This window comes from Microchirus variegatus, assembly GCF_963457635.1.
Source record: "Microchirus variegatus genome assembly, chromosome: 5".
Taxonomy (NCBI): domain Eukaryota; kingdom Metazoa; phylum Chordata; class Actinopteri; order Pleuronectiformes; family Soleidae; genus Microchirus; species Microchirus variegatus.
Window position 1 is genome coordinate 33,347,573 of NC_139806.1, and position 25,813 is coordinate 33,373,385.

The following is a 25,813-nucleotide window of genomic DNA, read 5'->3' on the forward strand; positions in this document are numbered from 1 at the left end:
CTAATTATTTCTGAAAGGCTGAGAGGTGCAAAGATGTTTATGTCTGCAGTTCAAAGTTTGGCACGTTGGCATTAGTAACCTTCTTCTTCAATGTTTACCAGACTCATACTGGACGGACACTGAAAGGTGCAGCAGTGTAAGTGTTTATATTACTTCCTTTGGTTCCTCTCCTCGCCACCTTTTATCTGCTCAGGGATATTGATGATGTTTCTTTGATCTCCCGGTGACACCGTGATGATGCCTGGAGAGAGGGGAGGGACCAGGAAGTGATGATGGGAGCGTTGGGGTGGAGACCTGAGAGCAGTTTGGGAGCTTTGAGCTGCGACAAAGAAGGACGAGAAGAGGACTGTTGATTGTGAGCGTCACTTTTTCGTGTACAGCATGCCAGAAATTATTATTAGAAGTAACGGCTTTAGTTCTGGCTCTTAGGAAAGTCACCATGGCAACACTTCTCTTCAATTACAGAGCCTATGTGAAGGTTCTATAAGGATCTGGAGGGGAAATGTGTGGTTGAAGAACTGTGATTATGAAATAATCTACACCTGAAACACCTGATCGTCTTTTCCACACAACCACAGTACAGTAAAAGCCTGTGTTAGAAGAAAACTTCTGTCTCGACACATATGATTTCCAAGCTGGAGTACTTGTACCCACGGGAGAAACATGATTTACACACAGCCAGATTACATTTTGAAACTGGCATATAAATAAACATGCAGTCAAATTCAGGCCTATATTGCATTATATTTCCAGATCAATTCTTTTTAAAGCGGACCTAGACCGGATGTTCCTATTAACGCTGTTTTTTTAGTGTGTATCTGCGTCATTACCTTGTTTATGAAGCCCTGAAGGTTCAAAACAAACAGTTCAGCCACTGCTGAGAACGTTGTGTTTTATTGTAATCTCGGGCTCAGCGAGATCTCTGAAAAAACCCGGTCCGGTTACGTAAACACCAGTTCTCCTGAACAGCAGATCGTCCTGCTCCGGGCACTAGTCCGGGCACATCCGGTTACGTACATTGAACCGCAGAAGAAGAATAACGTCTGTTGTGGAGGTGTTTCACGAGCGACAGTGTCTTCTGACTCTGGGTCTGACTCCGGCTCTCTCACCTGCCCTGAGCTCTCTCTCTCGCCCTGAGCTCTCTCTCTCTCTCCCTGAGCTCTCTCTCTCGCCCTGAGCTCTCTCGCCCGCCCTGAGCTCTCTTGCCCTGGTCTCTCTCTCTCTCCCTGAGCTCTCTCTCGCCCTGAGCTCTCTCTCTCACCCTGAGCTCTCTCGCCCACCCTGAGCTCTCTCGCCCTGAACTCTCTCTCTCCCTGAGCTCTCTCTCTCGCCCGCCCTGAGCTCTCTCCCTGAGCTCTCTCGCCCTGAACTCTCTCTCTCTCACCCTGAGCTCTCTCTCTCCCTGAGCTCTCTCTCTCGCCCGCCCTGAGCTCTCTCTCCCTGAGCTCTCTCTCTCACCCTGAGCTCTCTCGCCCTGAACTCTCTCTCTCTCGCCCTGAGCTCTCTCTCTCTGAGCTCGCTCTCTCGCCGGCCCTGAGCTCTCTCTCTCGCCCTGAGCTCTCTCACCCTGAGCTCTCTCTCCCTGAGCTCTCTCTCCCTGAGCTCTCTCTCTCGCCCTGAGCTCTCTCGCCCTGAGCTCTCTCACCCTGAGCTCTCTCTCCCTGAGCTCTCTCTCTCTCCCTGAGCTCTCTCTCTCTCCCTGAGCTCTCTCTCTCTCCCTGAGCTCTCTAGCCCACCCTGAGCTCTCTCGCCCGGAACTCTCTCTCTCTCGCCCTGAGCTCTCTCTCTCCCTGAGCTCTCTCTCGCGCTGAGCTCTCTCACCCTGAGCTCTCTCTCCCTGAGCTCTCTCGCCCTGAGCTCTCTCTCTCGCCCTGAGCTCTCTCTCTTGCCCTGAGCTCGCTCTCTCGCCCTTGAGCCCTCATAATTTTAACATACTGTCTCCTCTGCATTTTCGGGTCCAACTCTCTTTAAACCGCTCTGTTAACACGAGCATAACACAAAGTCTGAAATGTTTTGCTCTGAAACTAACAATAGAAACACAACGTACTGTATTTCTTTTTATTCAAATCTCCGGTTGAGTGAAACATTCTATGTAAGGAATTCTTTTTTTCTCACCACATTCAGTCATGCATGCACCAACAAAACCTACAGCACAAACTGTTTACAACAGTGTACAACACTTGAATGGATAAATAAAGAAGTACGGGTTTTAATCTGTAGTGTGTAACATTTCAATACAAACTGTTAGATTCCAACCATTTTCAAACTTTCTCAGTTTTGCAGTGTTTAGATCCTTTGTCAACTGGTGACGTTCCTGCATACAGGAAGTGAGGTGATGCACAGCAAACAATATGAACACATTTTCTGTTCACAAAGACCAAACAGAGGTACAATAACAATCACCAAAATTTGCACAATACAACTTTAAATTTGGTCAGTTCAATAATAATGTGGCACAATTTTCAGGTACAATGCCTCAGATTACTTCTTCACTGTTCCTTCCACTACAGTCGTCTTCTGTGCATGTAGTTTAGAGGCGACGTCGAGCCCGGCCTCTGTGTGGCTCTCCGCTGTGTCCTTGCTCTTCGCACTATTCTCACTCTGAGCCCAGTTCTGTTTCTCCCTCTCCAGGGCTTTCTCCATCTCCGTGTAGTAGTCCAGAGCTTTCCGGACTGGGTCGATAATGTGCTGCTGCAGAATTAAGGAGAATTTATATATATATATATCTCGTCAAAATAACCAAAACTGCAAACGGCTTTTTGTTTGCTTGGGGAATTACCTCCAGACAGGGGAAGAGGTTGGCCAGTTCAATGAAGAGGGGCAGAAGAACAAATCTGATGAAGCCAGTTTGAGAAGACGGTTTTGTTACTTTGTCCCGGTCCATGAAGGGCGTCACCGGGAGACCCTCCAGCTTCTCCATGTCACTCTGAGGGCAAACGTTGTTAACAGTGTTTTAACTCTTTACACCACCATCATTTTAAACGACACAGACTTGTATCTCATGGAATATGGTTTTGTGCCTCGTGCAGGTCTGGTGTGCAGGAATCGCTGATATGTTATGGTGAGACTTCAGAGTGCAACAGTCTTTACCAAGCACATCAGGGGATTATGATAGCCTTTGCATTCCAGAAAGAATCAAAACACCTTTTCACAGCTCTCCCATTTCATCCTGCTTCCTTATTGGTTTCTGCATCGAGTTTATGTGGTTGGAGTCCACTTAAAAATGCAAAATGCACATGGCACATGCAGAATAACTGCATCCTCGTACAAGTACAGCAGCACTGAGCGGCTTGGCGCTTCCAATCCATCAAAAATCAAGAAAATAACTTGAATCCATGTGTGAGTTGTATTTTCATCTCTACGAGGAAGAGACCTTTCAACTGGTATGATTATTTCATGCCATTTTTGAGGTTTTGGATATGTTGGTGGCAGGCCGCAGTGTTGTTAACATACAAGCAACATTGTATTACCTGGGTCTGTTATGCCTAAGTACTGTTTTAATCCACTGAAGAAATGGCTACAAAGAAACGGAGAAGATATGGAGGAAGTTAAAAAATCCTTGAACTTCATTGCTTCTTTATATTTTGGGTTATTTCATGGATTGCACAGGATAGGCAATAATAAGCCTCTTCAGCCGATTCCTTTTTCGGGTACAGAGTTTGTTTAAAATTGTGTTGAGTGGAAGTCTTTATGGTAATATTTGCCAATTGATTGCACATAATTTTAAGTATTTTATATTGTAACAGAAATAAAACTATTCATTCATTCATTAAAACAAAGTACAACGACTTATTCAAGCCATAAAAACATAACTTTTTTCAATTTTATACACATTCAATCATATTTATGGGTAGTTTATTCAATCTTTGCCAATAAACCTCCCTAATAGTTGCACACTGGGCTGTTAATGTTAAGTAACAGCTTAAATATTCAGGTTGTCTTTTTTCTGAGATTCTGGAGATGGCCAAAATGGCATCCTGTTCACCCAGGCCAGTCTTATACAGTAGAGTCTGTGTCTTTTAATGCAGTTGTAAACGGTACCTGGTTGTAGAATTCCTGCAGGAGACAATCGAGCCAGGGCTCAGCCACCTCCATGGGCCGTGCCTCGTTAGAAATATCGCTCACTTTGATCAGGATCATCATCAACTGTTAAGGGTGAGAGGAGGATGTCATACAAAAACAAAAAAGTCAAATATCAAATATTTCTCCAGAAAATGTATGTATGTTTGTATTTGTTGCATTTTGTTTTACAAAGAAATTCAATGTGCTTTGCAGCAGAAGGCAAAGAAGATGTATGTAATGATGAAGTGAAGTTATGATGCACAGACAAAAACACTTGCAGACACACACATATAGCTGCTCATTTGGAACATTTGGTTGATTCAGTTGCATCGAATTCATTCCCTTTTCTATTTATAGCTGTGTTTGTTTTTAAACGTTACTGTAATATCTCTTCAAACAGCTGTTTATATCTTTTAATATGTTTTTTGGTTTATTGTATTCTTCCGTTTACATGTGAAATATGCATTTCATCTCTTACATCTTTCTATACTTTAACGGTTGTAATAGTTAAGCTGTGCTGCTGTAACATCATTAAAGTATGTCTGTCCTTCTATGGACTATGTCACATTAGGGTCATTATTAGGGTCATTATTGCAAGTATAACATTCTAGACATCGGCAGAATTCCGATGTTTTTGATGAGGTTCTAAATTGACTTGCCCCATTACCATTAAATTATTATCAGAAAATCTAGTGACTGGGTTTTGTGTTGACTAAAGGCTCAAAATAAACCAGTCATGCTCTCATACATAACACTGGCCCACTCCCAGGGCTCTTCTGCTTTATTATACTATATTTAAATTGTATATTGTGGGTAAATCTAACAATATAACCAGACCTTGTGGCTCACTCAGTTACAGCGGCTCTGATCGACCCTGCCTCTGACCTCGTAATTTCGTTTTTATATAACCGCAATTTCGGTTATATAATGACAATAAAGATCCTTTCCTTCTTCTCTGTATTGTAATGTATCGTTTTTTGACTTATTTGTCACAATTCATTTTAATGTAATAATTATAATAATGATGATGATGATGATGATGCTAGATCATTGGTTCTCAAAGTGCGGCCCGGGGGCCAATGGCGGCCCGCAGAAACATTTCTGGCGGCCCCGCAATGAATTACAGTTGATAGTTTTAATCCATGAGCTACTAAGCTTGTTAAATGTTTATTGGACATTACTGGATACAGACCAATAAGTGTAAACAAAAATACTGGGTATTTACCTGATTTCTATATATGGTGAATTTTAGTGTATTATTGGGTTATAAGCTGGTAATAAGCAGGTAGCTACAGCCCCCAATTACTAGCTATTTACCCAGTAAATATATGGTAACAGAAATGTGTTACTTGGTATTAACCTGTAATTAGAAGGTAAGAACAATGGCCAAAATACTGGGTAATTACCCAGTAAATTATAAAGTGTTATTATATTAATGCTTAAATTACATTATATTAACGCTTATATTACTTAACGCTAAATTGTAGAACTGCAATCTGTTCATTAAAATGATTACAAATGGGATTTCTTTCTGTTTTTTTTTCCTTTTTTATTCCTTCGGTGGCCCTCAGTCCAATGTTGGGTTCATAAATTGGCCCTCAGGTATCAAAACTTTGAGAACCCCTGTGCTAAATGGATGGATGAATGGATTGGTGTTTACATCTGATCCTCTTACCACCTCTCTGTGGTCCTTGTTGGTGAAGTCAAAGTCAGACAAGATGGACTTAAACTTGTTGAGGATGTCATTGTGTCTTGTCATGTCAGTGGCCAGAATACATCTGCAGTGACAACAGAACATGGAGGCCTTCTGTATAATGTTGATCGCTCACACAAATAGCATTATAGACGGTGTAAAATGTGCACAGTGAGGGAATTAGAGGTCTCACTTGATGATTCCCTCTCTTATTCGTTTGTATTGATCCGTGGACAGGTTTCTGAAGATGTTGCTCTCTGTCTGAAGAACAGAAAACTATAAGTTATTAGCTTTTATGGCGGTTTGGGGGCAGAATCTTTGAAACAAACAGAAGGTTTTGCGTCTTTACCTTCTCCAGTATCTCAAAAGCTACAGCACAGTGATGGTTCTCCAGCGGAGAGATGTCATTGTAGCGAAGAGCAAGTTCAGTTCGAGCATTTATCTGAAAGTTGGTTATTTTCACAATATTTTCAACATGTTGTCTTTGTCATTGCACTTTGATACAGTTCATGCTGAAGCATCTCAGAGTGACTGTATTAAACTGTACAGTTAATTGATATAAAGGTCAGAGGTCAAAAAATCCGAGACCCTATATGGACCCTAATACTATATATATATATACGTATATATATATATACACAGTGGTATGCAACAGTTAGGGCACCCCTGTGATTTTCCGTTATAAATCATTGGTTGTTTGGATAAGGAAAATTGAAATGTTGTCCCGAGTATAAATAATTAATTTTCACCTTAACTCAGGAGCCCTATGATGCATTTAGTGGATGTAATATTTTTTTTATCACACATTATAAATAATGTTAATACATGTTAATATATGTTAAATAATAATGTTAAATAATACGTTTTTTTGCAAACATACTGATGATTATTTACAGTTTCCATTACATGATTTGTCCACAGGGTGGCATTTATGGGCAATGTCTGGAACAAGTACTTTTGTGACATTCTATTTTATATGCATTACTGGTCACAGCAGTTGTTCATTTTGCCTTTGCCAGTATTAAACATATCCTTTAGATTCAATGTTTTTAGTGATGGGGGCACAATTACACCAGTTTTTGTTTTTTTTACACAAACCTGATAGGCGTTATTGTACCCAGTGTGGTCGAGGTCATGGCAGACTGCAGAGGTCAGCATGATCAGCAGGTCAATGGCGTCCATCTTATTCCTCAGGTCAATGAGCCAGATCAAACCATACATCTGCTCGGAGATAAAGACATCGCGGTGACAACTGGAGATGCTCTGTTATAATATATGATATATACTGTATTAATATATATATATATATATATATATATGTATAACTGCGCTCCACTTTGTCCACTGTCCCTTTTGTACAGAGAGAGCACAGCTGGCTGAGCAGGTAGAAATGTGGTTCACTGGAGAATGAATCGTTTGTGCAGTTTAAAAACCAAACGATGAGGTGAGGGATGTTAAATGCTCGACAGAGCTGCCAAGTTGGAGGCCATAATTGTTTTCATTGATAAGATGAACTTATAAACCTAATTTAAACCTTATTTTACAAATGTTTAAGTACAATATACATATATAATATCCCATGTTCAATCTCTGTTTATATGGTAAATATCAAGCCCATACTGTATATTATATTCGGGAAACTGTCTAAAATGTGCATTCTTTTTTAACATTTTTTTGTAGTCTTATTGTTAATATCTTCCGATAGTGTACTTATCTTATGCATGTTTATTATTTATCATCTTATCTCTTATCTAAAACTCCTCCTCTCCTATCATACTTGCATGAGGTCCATCCTTCCAGCACAATAACAGATGCATCAAACAGGTACACAGACGTCATACTTTGGCTTAATGAGCATCGTCACATCATCGGCATACATTTACACTCATGTTGGCAACATTAACGGTGGTCTAGTAGTAATTCTCCCTTGATCCTCTCTTAGTATAACTATCTCCATCTCCTAATGGCAATATATTTCATTAATAAATACACTGCCATATTCACCAGCTCGTCACAAGTACAGTATATGTCAGCTATTTTGGCCTAATTTTAGGTTTAGATGTGTAGCTGCTTTCAAACTTTTTCTGAAGTATGGACATTTTGTGAAACCTTTTTTTTTTTTTCAGTTGGAAAAACTCTGGGCAAGTGTTTAACCTCCTCTATGCTCAAGCCAGGCTGTTCTTCATATATAAACTATATATCTGAACATGACAAATTTTTGTGGATTTCTTGACACAAACCTTTCAAAATGCCATGATTTGTATTGGTTATAGCTGACCTAAGGCCACTTTTGAGAGGAAAAAAAGGCTTATCAAGAGGACATAAAAGATTTCAAGAATCTAATATATTTACTGTAGAATAGCAAGATAACTGTTAAAAAAAATCCCTTTAACTCACTTGAAGGAATGATTATGCACTGAGTCACTTTCAACTTCTGCTTAAAAAAAAAAAAAAAAAAAAAGCCAGCTCCTTAAAGGGATACTTCACCGATTTGAATGTGGCTTTGTATTGCTAGAATAACAGTAGTATTTTTTTTAGAAAATGTGCTTCCCTCCCTCAGTTTTTCACTGAGTTGTAAAAAAAATCTGTTTTCCATTTTCAAAATTTGCCCTACTGTGATGCAAAACGCGTCATTTGACTCACAGTAGGGCACATTTGGATAAGGGAAAACAGATTTTTTTTACAAGTCAGGGAAAAACTGAGGGAGGGAAGCACATTTTCTAAATAATACTACTGCTATTCTAGCAATACAAAGCCACATACAAATCGGTGAAGTATCCCTTTAACTTCCAGTCAGTTGTCACTTAGGGGAAACGTGAACTTTGTAGGGCAACGTTAGCGATTAAACCTTCTGATATTGCTCAAAATTTATATTATCCTTTAGTTTAGCCCTGGGGGGGTTCAACATGGCATTCATTCTATAATTCATTGCTAAATACTGTTAAGCCCAATTTATACTTCTGCGGTAAGTGCTCTGCTTAGGTTACGCAGAGACTCTGCGTCGACGCAGAACCTGTCGAAGAGCCTCTGCGTCGTCTCCGACTGCACAAAATATTTTTTAAGTGTCCGTCACTCCGTCAAGGGACAACGGAGACGGCAAGAGCTGCGATTGGTCCTCAGGACAGGCCGAGCTAAGCTACTCTGTGCCGGCTCACAGTGAGCACCGAGCGTCCACAGACGCGGAGCTGATCCCCGCCGATAACGCCGCTGCCAAACTATAAATACGTCATATCTTTACACACACACAAACCACATGTTTAGACTCTAAATGGCCAATTTCTCGCCTCAAATGATCTTAAAACTGCGTTCCATGACACAGAAAAGTGAGAAACGACCACTGTTTCAACAACAACAGTCTTTCTCTCTCGACGCCATTGCTCACTGTAGCCAGAAGCACAACAACCTTGCGCAGCGACCCCTACTGATCGGGCGGGAAATTGCAGCGCGTGGCGTCTCCGTGGTGACGCAGACGGATAACGCATTACGCAGTCGGAGAAGTATAATGTGGCCTTTACTGTTGGTAACATCTGCAGACGCCAACTACAACATCTCTGCATCTTTGGTTCACAACTGAGTGTTAGGCTTTACTGTGTTGAGTTCCTCCTCTTCAGTGAATGTATTTACCGTGGTGAGCTGAACTGCTGTGGAAATGCAGCAGATGTTATTTGGTGGGCTATGCCACAAGTAGTTGGTCAGGAAAGGGTCATCAACGAATGGAGTCGCCGTGTGTTTTCAGGGGTCAGATATTGAAGCCTCAAATTGACCCCTGATGGCTTTGCCATTAGTGTGTGAGCTATATATAGAAGCACTATATACCTGCTGAGGACATGATGTCCTTCACAAATTAGCTAACAAGGTGATGGCATGATTGCACTCTCTCTCTCTCTCTTACACACAAAGCTTAGAACAGATCTCCTTTTAAAGACACTGTGTTTACTTCCATTCATTTTGATAGCAAAGCATTATCCATAACCTTAACCATAACTTGTTAATGCTTAACCCAGGGGTGTCAAACATACGGACCATGGGCCTGTACTGTCCCACCCTAGGGTCCAATCCAGCCCACAGGATGAATTGGTTAACATTTCACATCACTCACTCATAACGTGATTTGTCAGTTTTCAGATACCTGTGACTAAATGTTGTGTTCCTTTGTAGATCCACTGTGATCTGTGAGTTTGTGTATACGGGAAACTTACATAATATTGTTGAAAGTTCAGGTTGTTCATAATAAATTCAGTAAAGAGATACTTCATTAAATGTAAAACAGAGGGGAAACACTTGGAGATCTTTTTGTTTATAGGTTATTACGCTGTTATTATACTGGTTCGGCCCACTTGAGATCAAATTGTGTTGTGTGTGACCCCTGAACTAAAATGAGTTTGAAACCCCTGGCTAATCTAAGAACTAATCTCTGAACTTGATCAGTTCTTCAGAAACCAGGTTCTGCCTCATTAAGACCAGGTTTTGGTTCCCATAAGAACTTTTTATGGGCAGTGTTTATTTCAAAAAAAGGTCTTTAAGAGGTACTAAATACAAGTAAACACACACAGTCTGGTTTCCAATTCTTCATGGGGCATTACATTGACTTACATCAATTTTGTGGTGACTTATTCTAACCTTAACCCTAACTCTGACCTCACCCTAACCAGACAACATGTCTTTATGGGGACTTGATTTTTGTCCCCATAAGTAAGACAAGTCCCCATAATGTGACCGCGTTTGACAGATTTAGGTACCCACAACAAGTAACACACAGACACACTTACACTTACCATCTGGGTAACACAGAAGCAGTGTTTGAAGTTGTGAAAAGGGATGTTGTTGTATCTTCTGTAGACTTCAAACAGAAACTGCTGCAGCACTTCGCTCTCGATCCTGAAGGTGGCTATGAAATCTAAGTCTGTGTACATGACCTGCAGCAGGACCATGATCTCTGCATCCTCCCACTGCCTGCACACACACACACAAAGGGTAGTTAGTTCAGTTAAGTTAATTCAAAAGATCAGTTCAGAACTTCCTCCATGACCATGGCTTTCAGCACTGTTGTAAATACACCAGACTCCTCTGTTAAATATTGAGATTTTTAGAATTGCTAAATCCTTGCTAAATGTTGGAGATTGACCCTTAAAGGTGAAGTAAGTAGTTTATAGTGCCATCTAGAGGAGAGGCTGAAATTTACAACAAAGACCTGCTCCTCTGCTCACCCCCTCCCTTCCCTGAGCGCTACGGTATCCGCAGCCGGTCAAATGTCGTCCTCGTCGTCTTTCTCCGTGTCAGCAGATGAGGTTCGTGAGGCGAGGGAGAGGGCGGAGCTACCGCGGGCGTAGCAGACGAAGCGGAGAGAGTGGAGGCGGGACTTCCTGCTACAAGTAAAGAGACGCTTGATTTGTTCTCTCGCGTTTGTCCTTACAGGCTCCCGTAGAAACATGGCGTCTCGCTGCTAACAGTGGCTATGCAACCGCGGCCCGCGACCATGTTATTTAACATGACTTTTTGAAACACTACGAAAATGAAACAAAAACTATTATACAGCGACTAGACAATGCAAGAGCACATAATATGTATACAAAAGTGGATTTTGGGTTATATAAACCCATAAATACTACATATTGTCCCTTTAATATCAAAAACAGACATTTATTTTAAATTACATAAATAATAGTGTGGACAACTGTAATTAAAATTCGTACCAGGAGCCGTTTCGGGGCCACTGCCATTCGTGGCTCTGGCCCTAACAAGCGTATTTATATATGTAATTGAATGTTGTACATGATCAATTGATAATGGGATAATTATGACCAAATGTCTTATTATTACTGTTATAAAAACATTGCAGGCAAACATATTATATTCTAACACCTCACTGGAAGCTGAGCCTCAGCTACACACTGTGTTTAAAAGACGGTGAGGTCGTGGGCCATGTTTTCATTATAACATGATATTAAGTGGGGGGGCCGCATGTAATCGATAGGGGGAGGCCGCATGTGGCCCCCGGGCCGCCAGTTTGAGACCCCTGTTCTAGGGAGCCCCCCGGTGGCCATAAGCAGGGATATAATTCACTCATGCCTTAGGCCATTGGTTCTCAAAGTGCGGCCCGGGGGCCAATGGCGGCCCACAGAAACATTTCTGGCGGCCCCGCAATGAATTACAGTTGATAGTTTTACTCCAGGAGGTACTAAGCTTGTTAAATGTTTATTGGACATTACTGGATACAGACCAATAAGTGTAAACAAAAATACTGGGTATTTACCTGGTTTCTATATGGTGAATTTTAGTGTATTATTGGGTTATAAGCTGGTAATAAGCAGGTAGCTACAGCCCCCAATTACTAGCTATTTACCCAGTAAATATATGTTAACAGAAATGTGTTACTTGGTATTAACCTGTAATTAGAAGGTAAGAACAATGGCCAAAATACTGGGTAATTACTTAGTAAATTATGAAGTGTTATTATATTAATGCTTAAATAACATTATATTAACGCTTATATTACTTAACGCTAAACTGTAGAACTGCAATCTGGTCATTCAAATTATTACAAATGGGATTTATTTCTGTTTTTTTTCCTTTTTTTTCCCTTTGGCGGCCCTCAGTCCAATGTTGGGTTCCTAAATTGGCCCTCAGGTATCAAAACTTTGAGAACCCCTGCCTTAGGCTGTCTCTGAACTCTTTCAGAAGCATGTCATTCATATTGCTGTAGATCATGTTGCTTATGCATTTCATTTATGTATTTATTCTATTATGTTGTATTCGTACACCAATACATTTTCCTATGATATCACAAGCTTCCATTTTTGGTTTGTATCACCTCGTATCTGTCCACGCCCGTCATTGTGGGGTATCTTTAAAAAGCAAATAAATCTGCCAAATAGAATGATGACTAAGTGGAGAGTGAATGCAGCGTGGTCTCTCTCCCTTTGAGGCCCACTTCAAACCTGGTACGTTGATTAAGCCTTTTATGACGACCCCTCTATTGATTTAACAGGCGCTACCGCGTGGCTTTTCATATTGAAATGAGTGCGGCAATCAGAAGAAAAGGCCTGAGGGCTCCTGTCCTCTTCAGAAATGCATCACAGGTGCTCACTGAGCCACAAGTGTTATTAGTCGACCATCTGTCACATTGTGTGTGTGCGCTGAGGCAACAGGATGTCTGTAGCTGCTTGTTTGTGATCACACCAGTGCACAGACACCCAGCACATCACGGTGCTACGTAAAAACATCATTGTTGTCGGATAATCTGGGCAAATGTCACAAAAATGACTGAAGCTCCAGTTAGAATTAGGCTCTTCAGTGTCTTCGTGACACAAAAAAACTAATAATGGTAAATGAGTCTTTACCACTCAAAGCGAAGAGTAGCAGTGCTTTCGGATACAGCTAAGAGGGAGCCTAATAAATATGAACATATATCTTCACTTTTGTCGAATGATGATGTTGAGGTTTAACTCACCAGTTGTCAAAGGTTGGAGTCTTTAAGTATTGCCTCACTTCCTCTGAAACCTCCAGAGAGCTGCAGGGCACAAAACAAGTGATTATCTGTCTGTCTGTCTCCAAAGAGAAGGTTCGATTTGTTTGCGTGTTGTTGCGAGTCCTCTTTATACATGGTTGTAAAAAGTGGGTATTACCTTCACCAAGGAGGTTATGTTTTCATCGGTGTGGGATTATCCATACGTTTGTCCGTGTGTTAGCAACTTCGTGTTACGGACACACAAAAAAACTCTTGGCAACAATCTAACCCAGGGGTGTCAAACTCATTTTCACTGAGGGCCAAATCAGCATAATGGTTACCCTCAAAGGGCCAGATATAACTGTCATACAGAATAAATGTAACTAAATGTAACCCAGTATAATGTAAAATAAAGGTAACTACTCTGTTATAACATATTGCTAAATAACTTTCTGTATTTATTACTTATTCAATTTCACTCGTCGCGTGATACATATACAATGAGGCACTGCGATCTAGTGGCAGGATGCCATCACTTTGCGGGTAACACAAGCGCCATGCATTGTGGGAAATGTAGTTTATGGTCAATGCATGCCTTAAAGGTACAATATGTAGTATTTATGGGTTTATATAACCCAAAATCCACTTTTTTTATACATATTATGTGCTCCTGCATTGTCTAGTCGCTGTATAATAGTTTTTGTTTCATTTTCGTAGTGTTTCAAAAAGTCATGTTAAATAACATGACCGCGGGCCGCGGTTGCATAGCCACTGTTAGCAGAGAGACGCCATGTTTCTACCGGAGCCTGTAAGGACAAACGCGAGAGAACAAAACAAGCGTCTCTTTACTTGTAGCAGGAAGTCCCGCCTCCACTCTCTCCGCTTCGTCTGCTACGGCCGCGGTAGCTCCGCCCTCTCCCTCGCCTCACGAACCTCATCTACTGACACGGAGAAAGACGACGAGGACGACATTTGACCAGCTGCGGATACCGTAGCGCTCAGGGAAGGGAGGGGGTGAGCAGAGCAGCAGGTCTTTGTTGTAAATTTCAGCCTCTCCTCTAGATGGCACTATAAACTACTGATTTCCCCTTTAATGTTTTCTTTATATCACTTCAAACCAGTCTGGCCCAGATTGGCCAATTAGATGTGTGCGTTAACGAGTAATTGAGAAGGCGTACACAAAGAAGTGGCTTGTGAATGTCATTCTTAATCATCTTTGTGCGCGTGTGAATATACCTCATTTGTAGGAACTTTTCACGCACACGATCACACTCCTCTCTGGTTTTCCGCAGCGTCCTCTTGTGGTAGAACGGCGACGGCTTGTGTGCTCCTTCTGACAGATCTTTGAACAGTCCCAGCCAGCTCAGATGCTCCACACTCTTGAAAAAGGACAGGATGAGAGAGGACCAGTCAGCTGAGGCTTTACCTTTCACAGCAAAATTGTTCATTCATTTTCTACTGCTATGTTTTCCACGTGAGGATCATGGGGGAGCTGGAGCCAATCCCAGCTGACATTGGGTAAAAGGTGGGGTACACCCTGGAAAGGTTACCAGTCCGTCCATCCATCAGAAATCCATTCACGAGTTAATATAAGTTTCAATATACTCCCTAGAGCAGGGGCTCTCAAAGTTTTGATACCTGAGGGCCAATTTAGGAACCCAACATTGGACTGAGGGCCGCCAAAGGAAAGAAAAAAGGGGAAAGAAATCCCATTTGTAATACTTTTAATGACCAGATTGCAGTTCTACAGTTTAGCGTTAAGTAATATAAGCGTTAATATAATGTAATTTAAGCATTAATATAATAACACTGTATAATTACCCAGTATTTTGGCCATTGTTCTTACCTTCTAATTACAGGTTAATACCAAGTAACACATTTCTGTTACCATATATTTACTGGGTAAATAGCTAGTAATTGAGGGCTGTAGCTACCTGCTTATTACCAGCTTATAACCCAATAATACAGTAAAATTCACCATATAGAAACCAGGTAAATACCCAGTATTTTTGTTTACACTTATTGATCTGTATCCAGTAATGTCCAAAAAAAATGTAATAAGCTTAGTAGCTCCTGGATTAAAACTATCAACTGCAATTCATTGCGGGGCCGACAGAAATGTTTCTGCGGGCCGCCATTGGCCCCCGGGCCGCACTTTGAGAACCAATGCCCTAGAGGGAGAATTCAAAATGCTATTGTCCGCAAACGGACAAATATCAGCAAAATCATAAACTCCTTTGCAGAGGTAATAAAAAATGAATAAATACAGCTTTCAAAGAGTAATTCAAGCATCCTGTTATGTGATCATACATCTGAATTTCGTGAGCAGGTTTAAAAGCACTGAAAACTGGCCTTTACCTCTAGCTTTTCCCGGAATGAATCCACCTGCTTCTTCATCTCGTAAACAACTGCAGGAGTCTCGCCTGCCTCAGTCAGGATTTTCTTCTCCAGGCTCTGCAGTCTGAGGTCACACAACATCAACCAGATTAAGCATCAAATGTTTCAACCTGGGACATTTGGTTTTTATGGTTGACATTATTTCACTTTCATTTAAAGTGAGGACATATTAGTGACACCTAATGGTGAGACTGCAGATTTGCAACAGTAGGAAGACTTCTCTATTCCACCCTATGGTGGCCTTTTCCCACCAAAATCCCCAAAAGTGCATTGAGTTATTCTAGAGATACAGATATTTTTTTTTTATATATATATATTTTTTTTATTAAAGCTGTGGTTTCCAAACACTAGTTTGGGACTCAGAAATAGGTCGCAGCAGATTTCTTTTGGGTCCCCAAAGGAATTTTTATTTAGTTATTTTTTAAATCCCAACCTTTTTAGGATTTATGTGTATGTTTTGGATAACATACACACACTTAAGGTTTCATTTACCAATGCAAAATATCAACTGTTACAGATATGGGTGTACATTGGATGCTACATCATGCACAAATTTCCCGTTGGCAGCATTTATTTAGAATTTCTTGTACTTAATTAATCCTATATCGGGGAATTCCTCTCTGCTGTCCAGGGTGTGATGCAGTTAAATGCTAAATAAATGCTGCCAACGGGAAATTTGTGCATGATGTAGCATCCAATGTACACCCATATCTGTAACAGTTGATTTTTTGAACTTTTGCCCTGTGATTGGCTCCAGTGGCCCTGTGACCCTCATGTGGAGGATAAAGCAGTAGACTATGAACAAATAAACTTCAGGTTAAAGTTTAAGCTGTTTCTCTAAATTACATATTAAAAGACTTCTTCTAAGGCATCAAAAACAACTGATTTATTTTAAAGATATTATACTCTTACACAACACATTTATGGGTTGTAAATTGACTTTCTGCCAATAAACCCTCTGGAGACTATTTTCTCGACTTTTCTCATCCATGCCTACCTTTTCTCCATGGACGAGAGGTCGAATCCTAACGCACCAGCAAGCTCCACACCTGCAGTGATGATGAAAACAGGGAGACTGTGGACAGTTTTTGGAATAGATTAAAATCAGTGTAAATCCCACGTTGCTAAGGGTACAGATACCTAACGGCTCACTGTTGCAGTCAGCGGCCACCACCTCCAGCTTGTAGCCGGAGTTTGGGCTGTTGGGCTTTAGAGCCGGGGAGATGTTGATGATGTTTCCTTTGGGGTTGTAGAGCTTCAGGATGTCATGGGGCCCAGCCTCGGCTGCGGACCGGAAAAGATCTGAAAGAACATGTCACTCTGTGATCTACGGTGGCCCTGAGGTGTATAAAACACAAACGCAAATCACAATTCACAAACACAGGGGTTGGCGTTTAGCTCACATCGTAGAGCTGCTGTCCCACGTTGAGGCTACATTCCTCACTGCTGCAACTAACATTTCTTTTCATAAGTGATAAATCTGTCCATTATTTTCCCAATTAAAGGTGAAGTCAGTAGTTTATAGTGCCATCTAGAGGAGAGGCTGAAATTTACAACAAAGAACTGCTCCTCTGCTCACCCCCTCCCTTCCCTGAGCGCTACGGTATCCGCAGCCGGTCAAATGTCGTCCTCGTCGTCTTTCTCCGTGTCGGCAGATGAGGTTCGTGAGGCGAGGGAGAGGGCGGAGCTACCGCGGCCGGAGAGAGTGGAGGCGGGACTTCCGCTACAAATAAAGAGACGCTTGATTTGTTCTCTCGCGTTTGTCCTTTACAGGCTCCGGTAGAAACATGGCGTCTCGCTGCTAACAGTGGCTATGCAACCGCAGCCCCGCGACCGTGTTATTTTACATGACTTTTTGAAACACTACGAAAATGAAACAAAAACTATTATACAGCGACTAGACAATGCAGGAGCACAAAATATGTATAAAAAAGTGGATTTTGGGTTATATAAACCCATAAATACTACATATTGTCCCTTTAAATGGAGCGTAACAAAATAACCAAAAATAAATGCATCATACTGTATAGGCGTCATTAGGGGATTTCTAAAGATAGGCATCCGCTTTAGCAAAACCCATATTTATTTTGATATTTATAATTGACAAATAATAGATGTGTTCAAAAGCACTGGGAAAATAATGCTTTCGTTTTCCTTCCTCACCACTTAATGAGAGCACAGATTAGATAAAGAACATGAGGACAAATCCTGAAGCTGCAGTGAGGAGCTGTCAGGAGCAGCTGTATTTCTGTCCACACAGAACACTCACAGTGGTCTTTCCTCTGCCTGTCTTATGACTGATCTTTACTCTTTTTTTTTATCTGTGGATTTGTGAGGAGTCTATGTGAATATTTGTCTGTCACTGATTAATGAACCCTTACACAATGATGTGAACATGATTACAAAGCATATATCCACATTATCTTAACCCTCTTTCAGTTTGGATACATTTGTGTAACGTCCCGTATAATAAAGAACGATTCATAGATACTGTAATTGCAGTAAAATGTAATTATTAAAAAGACAATAAATATAATACAGAAAACTTTAGTCCTGCTCGCCTTTTTTCTTCTCTTTCACCATGAAACAGTCAAATCAAATTTTTTTTTTTTTCTTTTCTCCTTAACATGTGATGTTAGATAAGTTTAAATAGCAACAACATGTCATGCACCTACCCTTGACATCCTGAGCAGGACAATCCAGTGGGAACTCAGCCTGCTCTGGTCTCCCATTCACTGTGAAATAGATTATTTTTGTTGCCATGTCATGAATGTTATACAGTGTATGCTGCCGATCTGTATCTCATGTCTGCCTCACCTCGTTATTTGACTGCCTAACACTCCACCCCCTTGTTGTTGTTCTCTCCACCTTCTTCTCCTCTGACCCTCCTCCCCATCCTTTTGTACCACAATATATCAGCAGTTATCTTGCAGTTTTTGTCTTTGTTATTCGGATTCCAGACGCAAACTGGACCAGAAACTTTGACCGGTTTCCACTTTCACATTTGATATGTTTTCGCGCAGCTGAAATGATAAAACTATGTGGACAGAGCAGGTCATTTTATACCAGGCAGTTTGGGGCTTTGATAACTGTCTCCTCTTGTCTACAGGCCAATGAAGTCCCTGCAAGACACTTATAGATGGGGCATAAAGATGCACTTCATGAACATGTATGTGTGAATGGTAAAAATGGGGTGTAATGCCTATTGAGTGATGGCCCTTGATGATCGTGTAGATTATTAGTTAGCCAGTTAGTCAGTCTAAGCCAGGGGTCTGCAACCTTTAGGATGAAAAGAGCCATTTTTGTCGTCTCTCCACCCAAAAATTCATTTGGAGCCGCAAAAAACCCCCACAAGATGAAGATAATAACACATATAAAGGTTTTTATACAGACAAACTATATACAATAGTAATAGTGTCTTTCATTTATGACATTTAAGAACTACAACATGTTCAGTTTATACCCAACCTCTAGATCCCGTAGACCTGGTTCTTCCATTGTTTCATTGTTTGTGGTAAATTAAAGAAATGAAAATGAACCCACTTTGAAATAAATGAAGCAAATATTTGGATTGTATGTTGTTCGTGCACAAGAAAAACGGTATGTGGATCCAAAGATGGACAGGACACATCCAAACATGTACTGAATATTGCATTTTACGTCAACATTGGATGTTGCACAAGATGTTAAAACACTTTTATTTGTCGCCTTGATCTCTAAAGCTACAAGGAGCCACTGCAGAGTGGCTGAAGAGCCACATGTGGCTCTAGAGCCGCAGGTTGCAGACCCCTGGTCTAAGCTATGATTTAAATATTTTTTATTTTTTTAAATTAAAATAATAATAATAATTCCCACTGAATTATGTGATTGTGATAAAACTGTAGGTGCAGGTGTCAATGAAATTAAATTGAAATGTTTTGAGCTGAATCTTTTTCACTGTCGTGTCATTGTAATATTCAATTGTACATACTAGCAAGAAAGAAACCTTTAATATGTTATAGAGAAAAGAGAAATCCAACAATTCACACAATGAGCAAGCACTGTGCATCAGTGGAGAGAAAACAGGTCAATGTCGTTCAAATCTCCTGGGGGTGGCTAACATGCACCTGCATGTCCATGCCTGTAGACGTCGCTGTACAATTTACGTTCTGCAGTTTCCACTCAGGCCGACTTGCTTTTTTTCTTTGGGTTGTCACCGCATGGGCAACCGGAAGAGGCGAGCAACGTGGTTAGAGCATGGAAGGATTAGAGTAGAGCTGGTGCTCGGTGTTGGTGGTAGCGCTTTACTGTTTTCTGCTGATGTTTGTGTGCAGTTTACAGAGAAATGACTGAGAGTTTAGCAGAGGCGGCGGCTCAGCCCGTCAAAGAGCTGCTGGCGCTCAACCCCAAACAGGAGACCGAGTTTAAGAAGAAAGTGCAGGAGGTGAAGAAGAGGAAGAATAAGTCAGGCCAGGTGAGTCCAAATGAACGGAAGCAGAAGTGTTATGTTTTACTTTTAAGTGATTTAAAACGTAACTTGGGTGTAATTCTCAGATGGAACCTGTTTGACGGCTGTATTCCTTCAGCCCCTCTGAAAGTTGTGAACGTCTGTGTCGCGTCTCGTGTCACGACCACACACGGTGCTAAGTGCTGTTAGCAGCTAACAACACGCACTTTCCAGGCACCGGTTTCATTGCGTTGAGTTCTACTTTGTACGTTCAACGTGTAAAACTTCAGAGATAACTCGGATTAACTCGTAGTCATTAATTGGTGCCAACTTTACATTTTACAAATACAATTTTATTTATTTGTTTATTTATTTATGTATGTATTTATACGTTTGTTTTTCCGTATATCAGGTACCATCTTAGCCAAATGTGTGTATTATTTATGTAATTGTGTGGTTGATGTTAAGATGAAAATCCACTATTGAGGTTCATGGGGGGAAATGTTGTGTTGTAATACAGAATATGGGAACAAATATGTGAAGAAATGGAGATGTGCAGGGGCGTAGGTTCGATTATAAGACTGTCGGGGACACAAAATATCACAACATTAAACAATGTCCAACCATATAGTATTCTGATTTAATGATGATAATTTATTGTCATATGGTAAGAAAACCATAAATATGTTAATTTAAGAAGCTGAAAAATCTTGATTTAATTATTAAAACCCCTTGCATCGGTTAATTATCAAAATAGGCGCTGATTAATTTAGTAATTGAGTTGTTGCAGCTCTATCCTGATGAATAAATGGTGATAAATCATACGTTTTCTAGTCTTGATGATCACTCAATGCTGCTTTACACATCAGTTTTGCCATTCACACCCATTCACTTTCACATTCATAGAACATTTCTGTGTGCAGTTATGTTTTTCCATCAAAACTATGCACACGCTGCTGTTAAGAGCAACGTGGGATTAAGTGTCTTGCTCTGAGACACATTGACATTTGTAAGGGAAACTTACCCGTGACCTTCTAGTTGATAGACCAACACTGATCCACTGTTGTGTGGAAATGTACTGATTGTCATATTGTTCTTGTAGAGGATTCGTCTGACTCCAGGAGTGATCTATGTGGGTCACCTGCCGCTGGGACTGTTTGAGCCGCAGCTCAAATCTTACTTTGAACAGTTTGGGAAGGTCTTGAGGCTGCGGCTGTCGAGAAGCAAAAAGGTAACAGCAGGGACGTCGCTGCCAAGTACATGACATGCTCAACCTTTTGTATAAAGGACGATATAGTTTGGTTCCACATAAAACCGTGGGCCTTAGAATCACTGTAATCAGAGGTTTGGCTCATACTGAAAATGACCACAGATGAAACTGTGATCTGTGGTCAGATAATTGAGCCCAAAGTATTTCTGGCGCGTTAAGCTTATCACCTGCTCACTTCTTAGCAGTGTGATAAAACCCATGTGCCAACAGAAGCACACATGTGAAATCTCCTGTGTAAAATTAACAAAAATAAGTTTATCATGTCACATTATGGCACTTTTCTGTTTTCTGCTTAACATGGTGTTTTACTTGCAGACTGGTGGAAGCAAAGGCTATGCCTTTGTAGAGTACGACTGTGATGAAGTCGCGAAAATTGTGGCAGACACAATGAACAACTACCTAATGGGGGAGAGAATCATCAAATGTGAGTGTTGTCAACGTGCGAGTTTGTAAAGTTGTTTTTAGACATGACCTAAAGTCAGATGTCTGTAGAATTGCGTCTACATTCTGGTATTTCCATTCCCATATTGTAAGTGATGGAAATGAAAAGAGGATGTCTGGATCCAACATGGTATCCTGCAGGAGGCAGGACACTTGCCCACTCGCTCCTGCAACTTGTGAGGAGCTTGTCCTGATGTGTTGTCACTAGACCTGTCCCCTGACTAACTTCTTGGTCGACCATTGGTTGTCATTTGAGGCCATTTGTAGAGTAATCGTCGGCACGCTGAAGATTGTAATGTAAATGTATGCATTTATTTTGTGAGGCAACAAAAAATTGAGTTCCAGGTCTGAGAAAGTTATTTGTAACATTTTTAAAACTGTTCTACACTACAGATATGTACAAAACATTAAAATAAACCCTTAATTAATAGATATGAATGGACTGGAACAATTGGCAAAGAGGATCTCCAATTTTTTGTTGACTTTAAATGCATTAGAACATTCCAAAACAATTTATAATGAGCTTTTGAATTGCATTTTGTGGACATTTTGTTCCCACATACAATGATACAATCTCCCCAGAGTGAATGGGCTTGATATCTGAAAGCAACTTTGATGAGAAATATGTCACGGATCGTGTTGGTTTTACCTGACCACTCAATTTTTTTAACTACATGATATCAGTGCCACTAATAATAATAGAAACATCCAGTCTGCTTTAACGTGTTCACATTTAATATAACCTGGTTTACATTTATTTATCTTTTTATCATCGTCTTCCTGTTGTCCAGGTCATGTGATTGCACCAGAGAAAGTGCACGAGAAGCTGTTTGTTGGCTCCAAAAGAGAATTTAAAAAGCCCTCACATCCTGCTGTGACACGGTACAACGAGGAGCGTACGGTCGAGCAACTGGAGAAGATGAAAGTCAAACTCCTGCGGAAAGAATCGAAGCTCCGCAAGAGGCTGGCCGCACACGGCATGGAGTACGACTTCCCAGGCTTTGTGAGTGTTTCTTAGTGTTAACTGTTTTATTTAACCTGATCAGCCTGTTCATGTTTGGAAATAAAAATCATCTGTTGGAGCCCTTCACAGAAGCATTGTTAGTAATATCTGCCAAAAGGAAAGCTTTCATACAATAATCAAAGCACTTTAGATGTTTGAAATATATATATTAGATGTTTGCAACCAATAAATAAATGTGCATGTTTACAATTCACATAAAAAAGCTAATTTCTGTTTTATATCTCTTTTTTTGGTTGATTATTTTGCTGAACATTTGGTCCTTAGGGTTAGATACATAAAGATGAGCAGAATTATGTAAAAGTTTTAAGTAAAGTTTAAGGCACGTTTGGGGAAATAGTGCTGTCTTTAGGGCTGCACGATGAATCACAATTTCTTTGTTGGCAATGTTTATAGCACTCATGAGCAATAGGCATTCAAAGGGCCAAACAGTGTTATTTAATTAGGCCCTGAACATGGCCTTGCATCATGGGCTTATTGTTTTTAGCAGGGCTGAGCGATAAGGCCTAAAAATAAAATCTCCCATTTTTTATACCAGATCCAATTTTAATCTTTTTTCTTTTTTTTTTAAACTACTAAAGACAACATAATTATTCATATGGGGTACGATGTGCAAATGAATGACGTTTTACACACGCGCATATACACGCACACACACACGACTTGTAAAACAGTGGTTTTCAGTGTCGGTTAATTAAAAATATTGAGATTTTAGACTTTTCCCTGGTTATTTTATGAGATTAACCCTCGTTTTTAAAATTTGTAAGTATGTTTTACTGATCTACTGTTTGACTTCTGTCTGAGGTTTCCAGAGCACAGACTCGGTCTGATACGCACATACAGTGACAGGGTTTATGCAGTTCGCTGGTGGCAGTCAGCGGGGCTGCCTGTGTGTCTGTGCTTCCACACATGCACTTGCCAATATGACCAACAGAGGCTGCCAGAGGCTTTTTGTGTGAATGTGCTCGACTCGTGACGTCATAAGCATTTCATCATGTTATTTATTTTTTTCTTTTTCTTTTCCAGGCAGCACAGATGCCCCTGAAGAAAAAGTCATCTGACTCCTTGGATGCATCTACATGTAGTAATGTAAGGAAATTAACTATGATCTCACATTTGACTTTGGCACAGACTGAAAATGAGTCCAGATCTATCAGTAGTCTGGGATCAGATAACTGTGCCTATAGCATTGTGGTGCATTAAGCTTATCGCGTATGTTTCTTGGTGGCTACGTGATAAAACCCATGTACCAACATACTCAGTCTTATGTCGTATTCACACCCTTCTAATTCAAATCCTAGTTCTTGATGCAGCACCACCTCAGGCGAGGAGGGGGATATGTTAGTCCCAATCGTACAGAGTCTAGTGGACTATTATAATATTGATTAAAAATGCATGTAAATTACAAAATTATATTTTAAAAAGTCCCTTTAAAAACAACAATTTATTATTGTTATTATTAGCATGTAATACAGACCTTAAACTGAAGATATTTTATCAGTGTCCTTTGAGAAGCCAAACTGTTCATGACCGGGGGAATTAAAATTAAATACATGCCGATAAAAATCCACTTCATGCCTAATAAGCTTCTCTATTCCATTGCAGGACGCCACACCAGTGTGCACCCCCTCCCTCCTGGAGAGGAGGAAGTCCATGGTCGTCAACGATGAGGATGTTGATGACGAGATCGTCGTTAAGATTCCGGCTGCAGAGAAAGATGAAGAGGGTTCCTCTTCTGAGGTGGAGGAGGAGGAAGGTGGCGATGATGAAAACTCGGAGTGTGAGGAACTCTCTGAAGAGGACACGGAGGACAATTGAACTGTGTTGTTGTGGACTGAGGCTGACGGAGCAGACGCATGCGGATTCTTGGAGAGAGATGGAACAGCTTTGAACTGTGATGAATCTGCATTTTTTTTGTGTGGAAATGACATTGCTATGTAGAAAGATGAATGTCCACTGTAATTGTGAGGTGCAAGATTGTGGCGCATCATGAGCAACACTCGCAATGACCAATGTTGGTCATGAGTCTGTTTTATGGGCAACAGCTGTGCCTGGACTTGTTTGGAAAAAGGCACAATGTTTTGCGTCTCTGAGCAGACATTTCCTTTCAGTGCTGCAGTGTTGATTGAAAAAGGCAGCATTGCAGCAAAACTTTATTTGACTTTATAACCACACTCACAGATTCTGAAAAAGCCTGGTTGAACTTCCATGAGTCTCATGGTCTTTAAAAATAAACATTATCAAAGTATATTCAATAAACTGAGTACATCTGTCTCATGATAAGAATAACAAACACATTTTTTGAGGAACTGCTCTCGTCAAGGCAATGCAGTGACTTTGATTAATTCATGGTGTAGTTGCTGTCAAAAAAGTATAGATTAGGGAGTTACAACTTCAAGAAGCTTGATATACTTGCTAAAAAAATGCTCCCATCAGTTGGAATCGAGTAAGAAAACAATCCTTCCATCTAGCTGCTTCAGTTTCAGGGCCACTCTTGAACTGTCGTGGCTGATTGGAGAGAAAAAAGGGCACAAAATTTAAGGTTTTTTGTGGCGTCCATGCTTGGCTGATAAGTCGTGTTTTATAGTTACTCCTGAGAAAAGTTCTATATTCCATTCACTGTAAATACCTGTGCCAACTTAAAGCTGCAACAATAGTTAAATGAATTTATTTAATTCATATTGTTGATCATGAACATTTCAATTCAAATTCATCATAAATTATTTTCTATGTTTAATTTGTGGGCCACACATTTGGTTTAGTGGTTAGCAGGACTTCCTGCCTTTGGAGCAAGAAGACCTGGGTTTCAGACCAAGTCGTAAACAAGGGCCTTTCTGCATGGAGTTTGTTCTCCCCGTGTGTGTATGGGTTTTCTCTGGGTTCTCTGCCTCTCTCCATCAGTGCAAAAACCAGGCAATATAGGGATTAGGTAAATTGGACACTAAATTGACCATGAGAGTGAATGGTTGTTAGTCTCCGTTTGGCCCTGTGATGGACTGGTGAACTGTCCAGGGTGTGCTCCGCCTATTGCCCCATCTTGGCTGAGATTGATGCAG

General features: G+C 40.7%; 2 protein-coding genes across 2 annotated transcripts; one reads left to right on the forward strand and one right to left on the reverse strand.

Moving 5' to 3' along the window:
• Positions 1–2,481: 2,481 nt before the first annotated feature.
• On the reverse strand, positions 2,482–18,495 carry LOC310927442 (high affinity cGMP-specific 3',5'-cyclic phosphodiesterase 9A; the record flags this gene model as incomplete). The annotated part of the gene is made up of 14 exons (XM_083889737.1): positions 2,482–2,691; positions 2,780–2,926; positions 4,042–4,146; positions 5,738–5,840; positions 5,949–6,016; positions 6,105–6,197; positions 6,854–6,976; positions 10,531–10,708; positions 13,206–13,265; positions 14,439–14,581; positions 15,561–15,663; positions 16,597–16,648; positions 16,740–16,883; positions 18,438–18,495. The coding sequence occupies 14 exons, from the start codon at positions 18,493–18,495 to the stop codon at positions 2,482–2,484; spliced, it is 1,587 nt and encodes a 528-aa protein (XP_083745863.1).
• A 1,332-nt stretch (positions 18,496–19,827) lies between these two features.
• Positions 19,828–25,001, forward strand: nifk (nucleolar protein interacting with the FHA domain of MKI67). The gene is made up of 6 exons (XM_083889818.1): positions 19,828–20,052; positions 21,128–21,256; positions 21,611–21,719; positions 22,528–22,739; positions 23,784–23,846; positions 24,363–25,001. The coding sequence occupies exons 1-6, from the start codon at positions 19,924–19,926 to the stop codon at positions 24,573–24,575; spliced, it is 855 nt and encodes a 284-aa protein (XP_083745944.1). The 5' UTR covers positions 19,828–19,923; the 3' UTR covers positions 24,576–25,001.
• The last annotated feature ends 812 nt before the right edge of the window (positions 25,002–25,813 follow it).

What these genes read in the sequence shown, in the direction of transcription:
- nifk (XM_083889818.1), top strand. Translation starts at nt 19,924, where the DNA reads ATGACTGAGAGTTTAGCAGAGGCGGCGGCTCAGCCCGTCAAAGAGCTG. An exon ending in GGCTGTCGAGAAGCAAAAAG is followed by an intron (nt 21,257 to 21,610) that starts GTAACAGCAGGG and finishes TTTTACTTGCAG; the next exon opens with ACTGGTGGAAGCAAAGGCTA. An exon ending in GGGGGAGAGAATCATCAAAT is followed by an intron (nt 21,720 to 22,527) that starts GTGAGTGTTGTC and finishes CCTGTTGTCCAG; the next exon opens with GTCATGTGATTGCACCAGAG.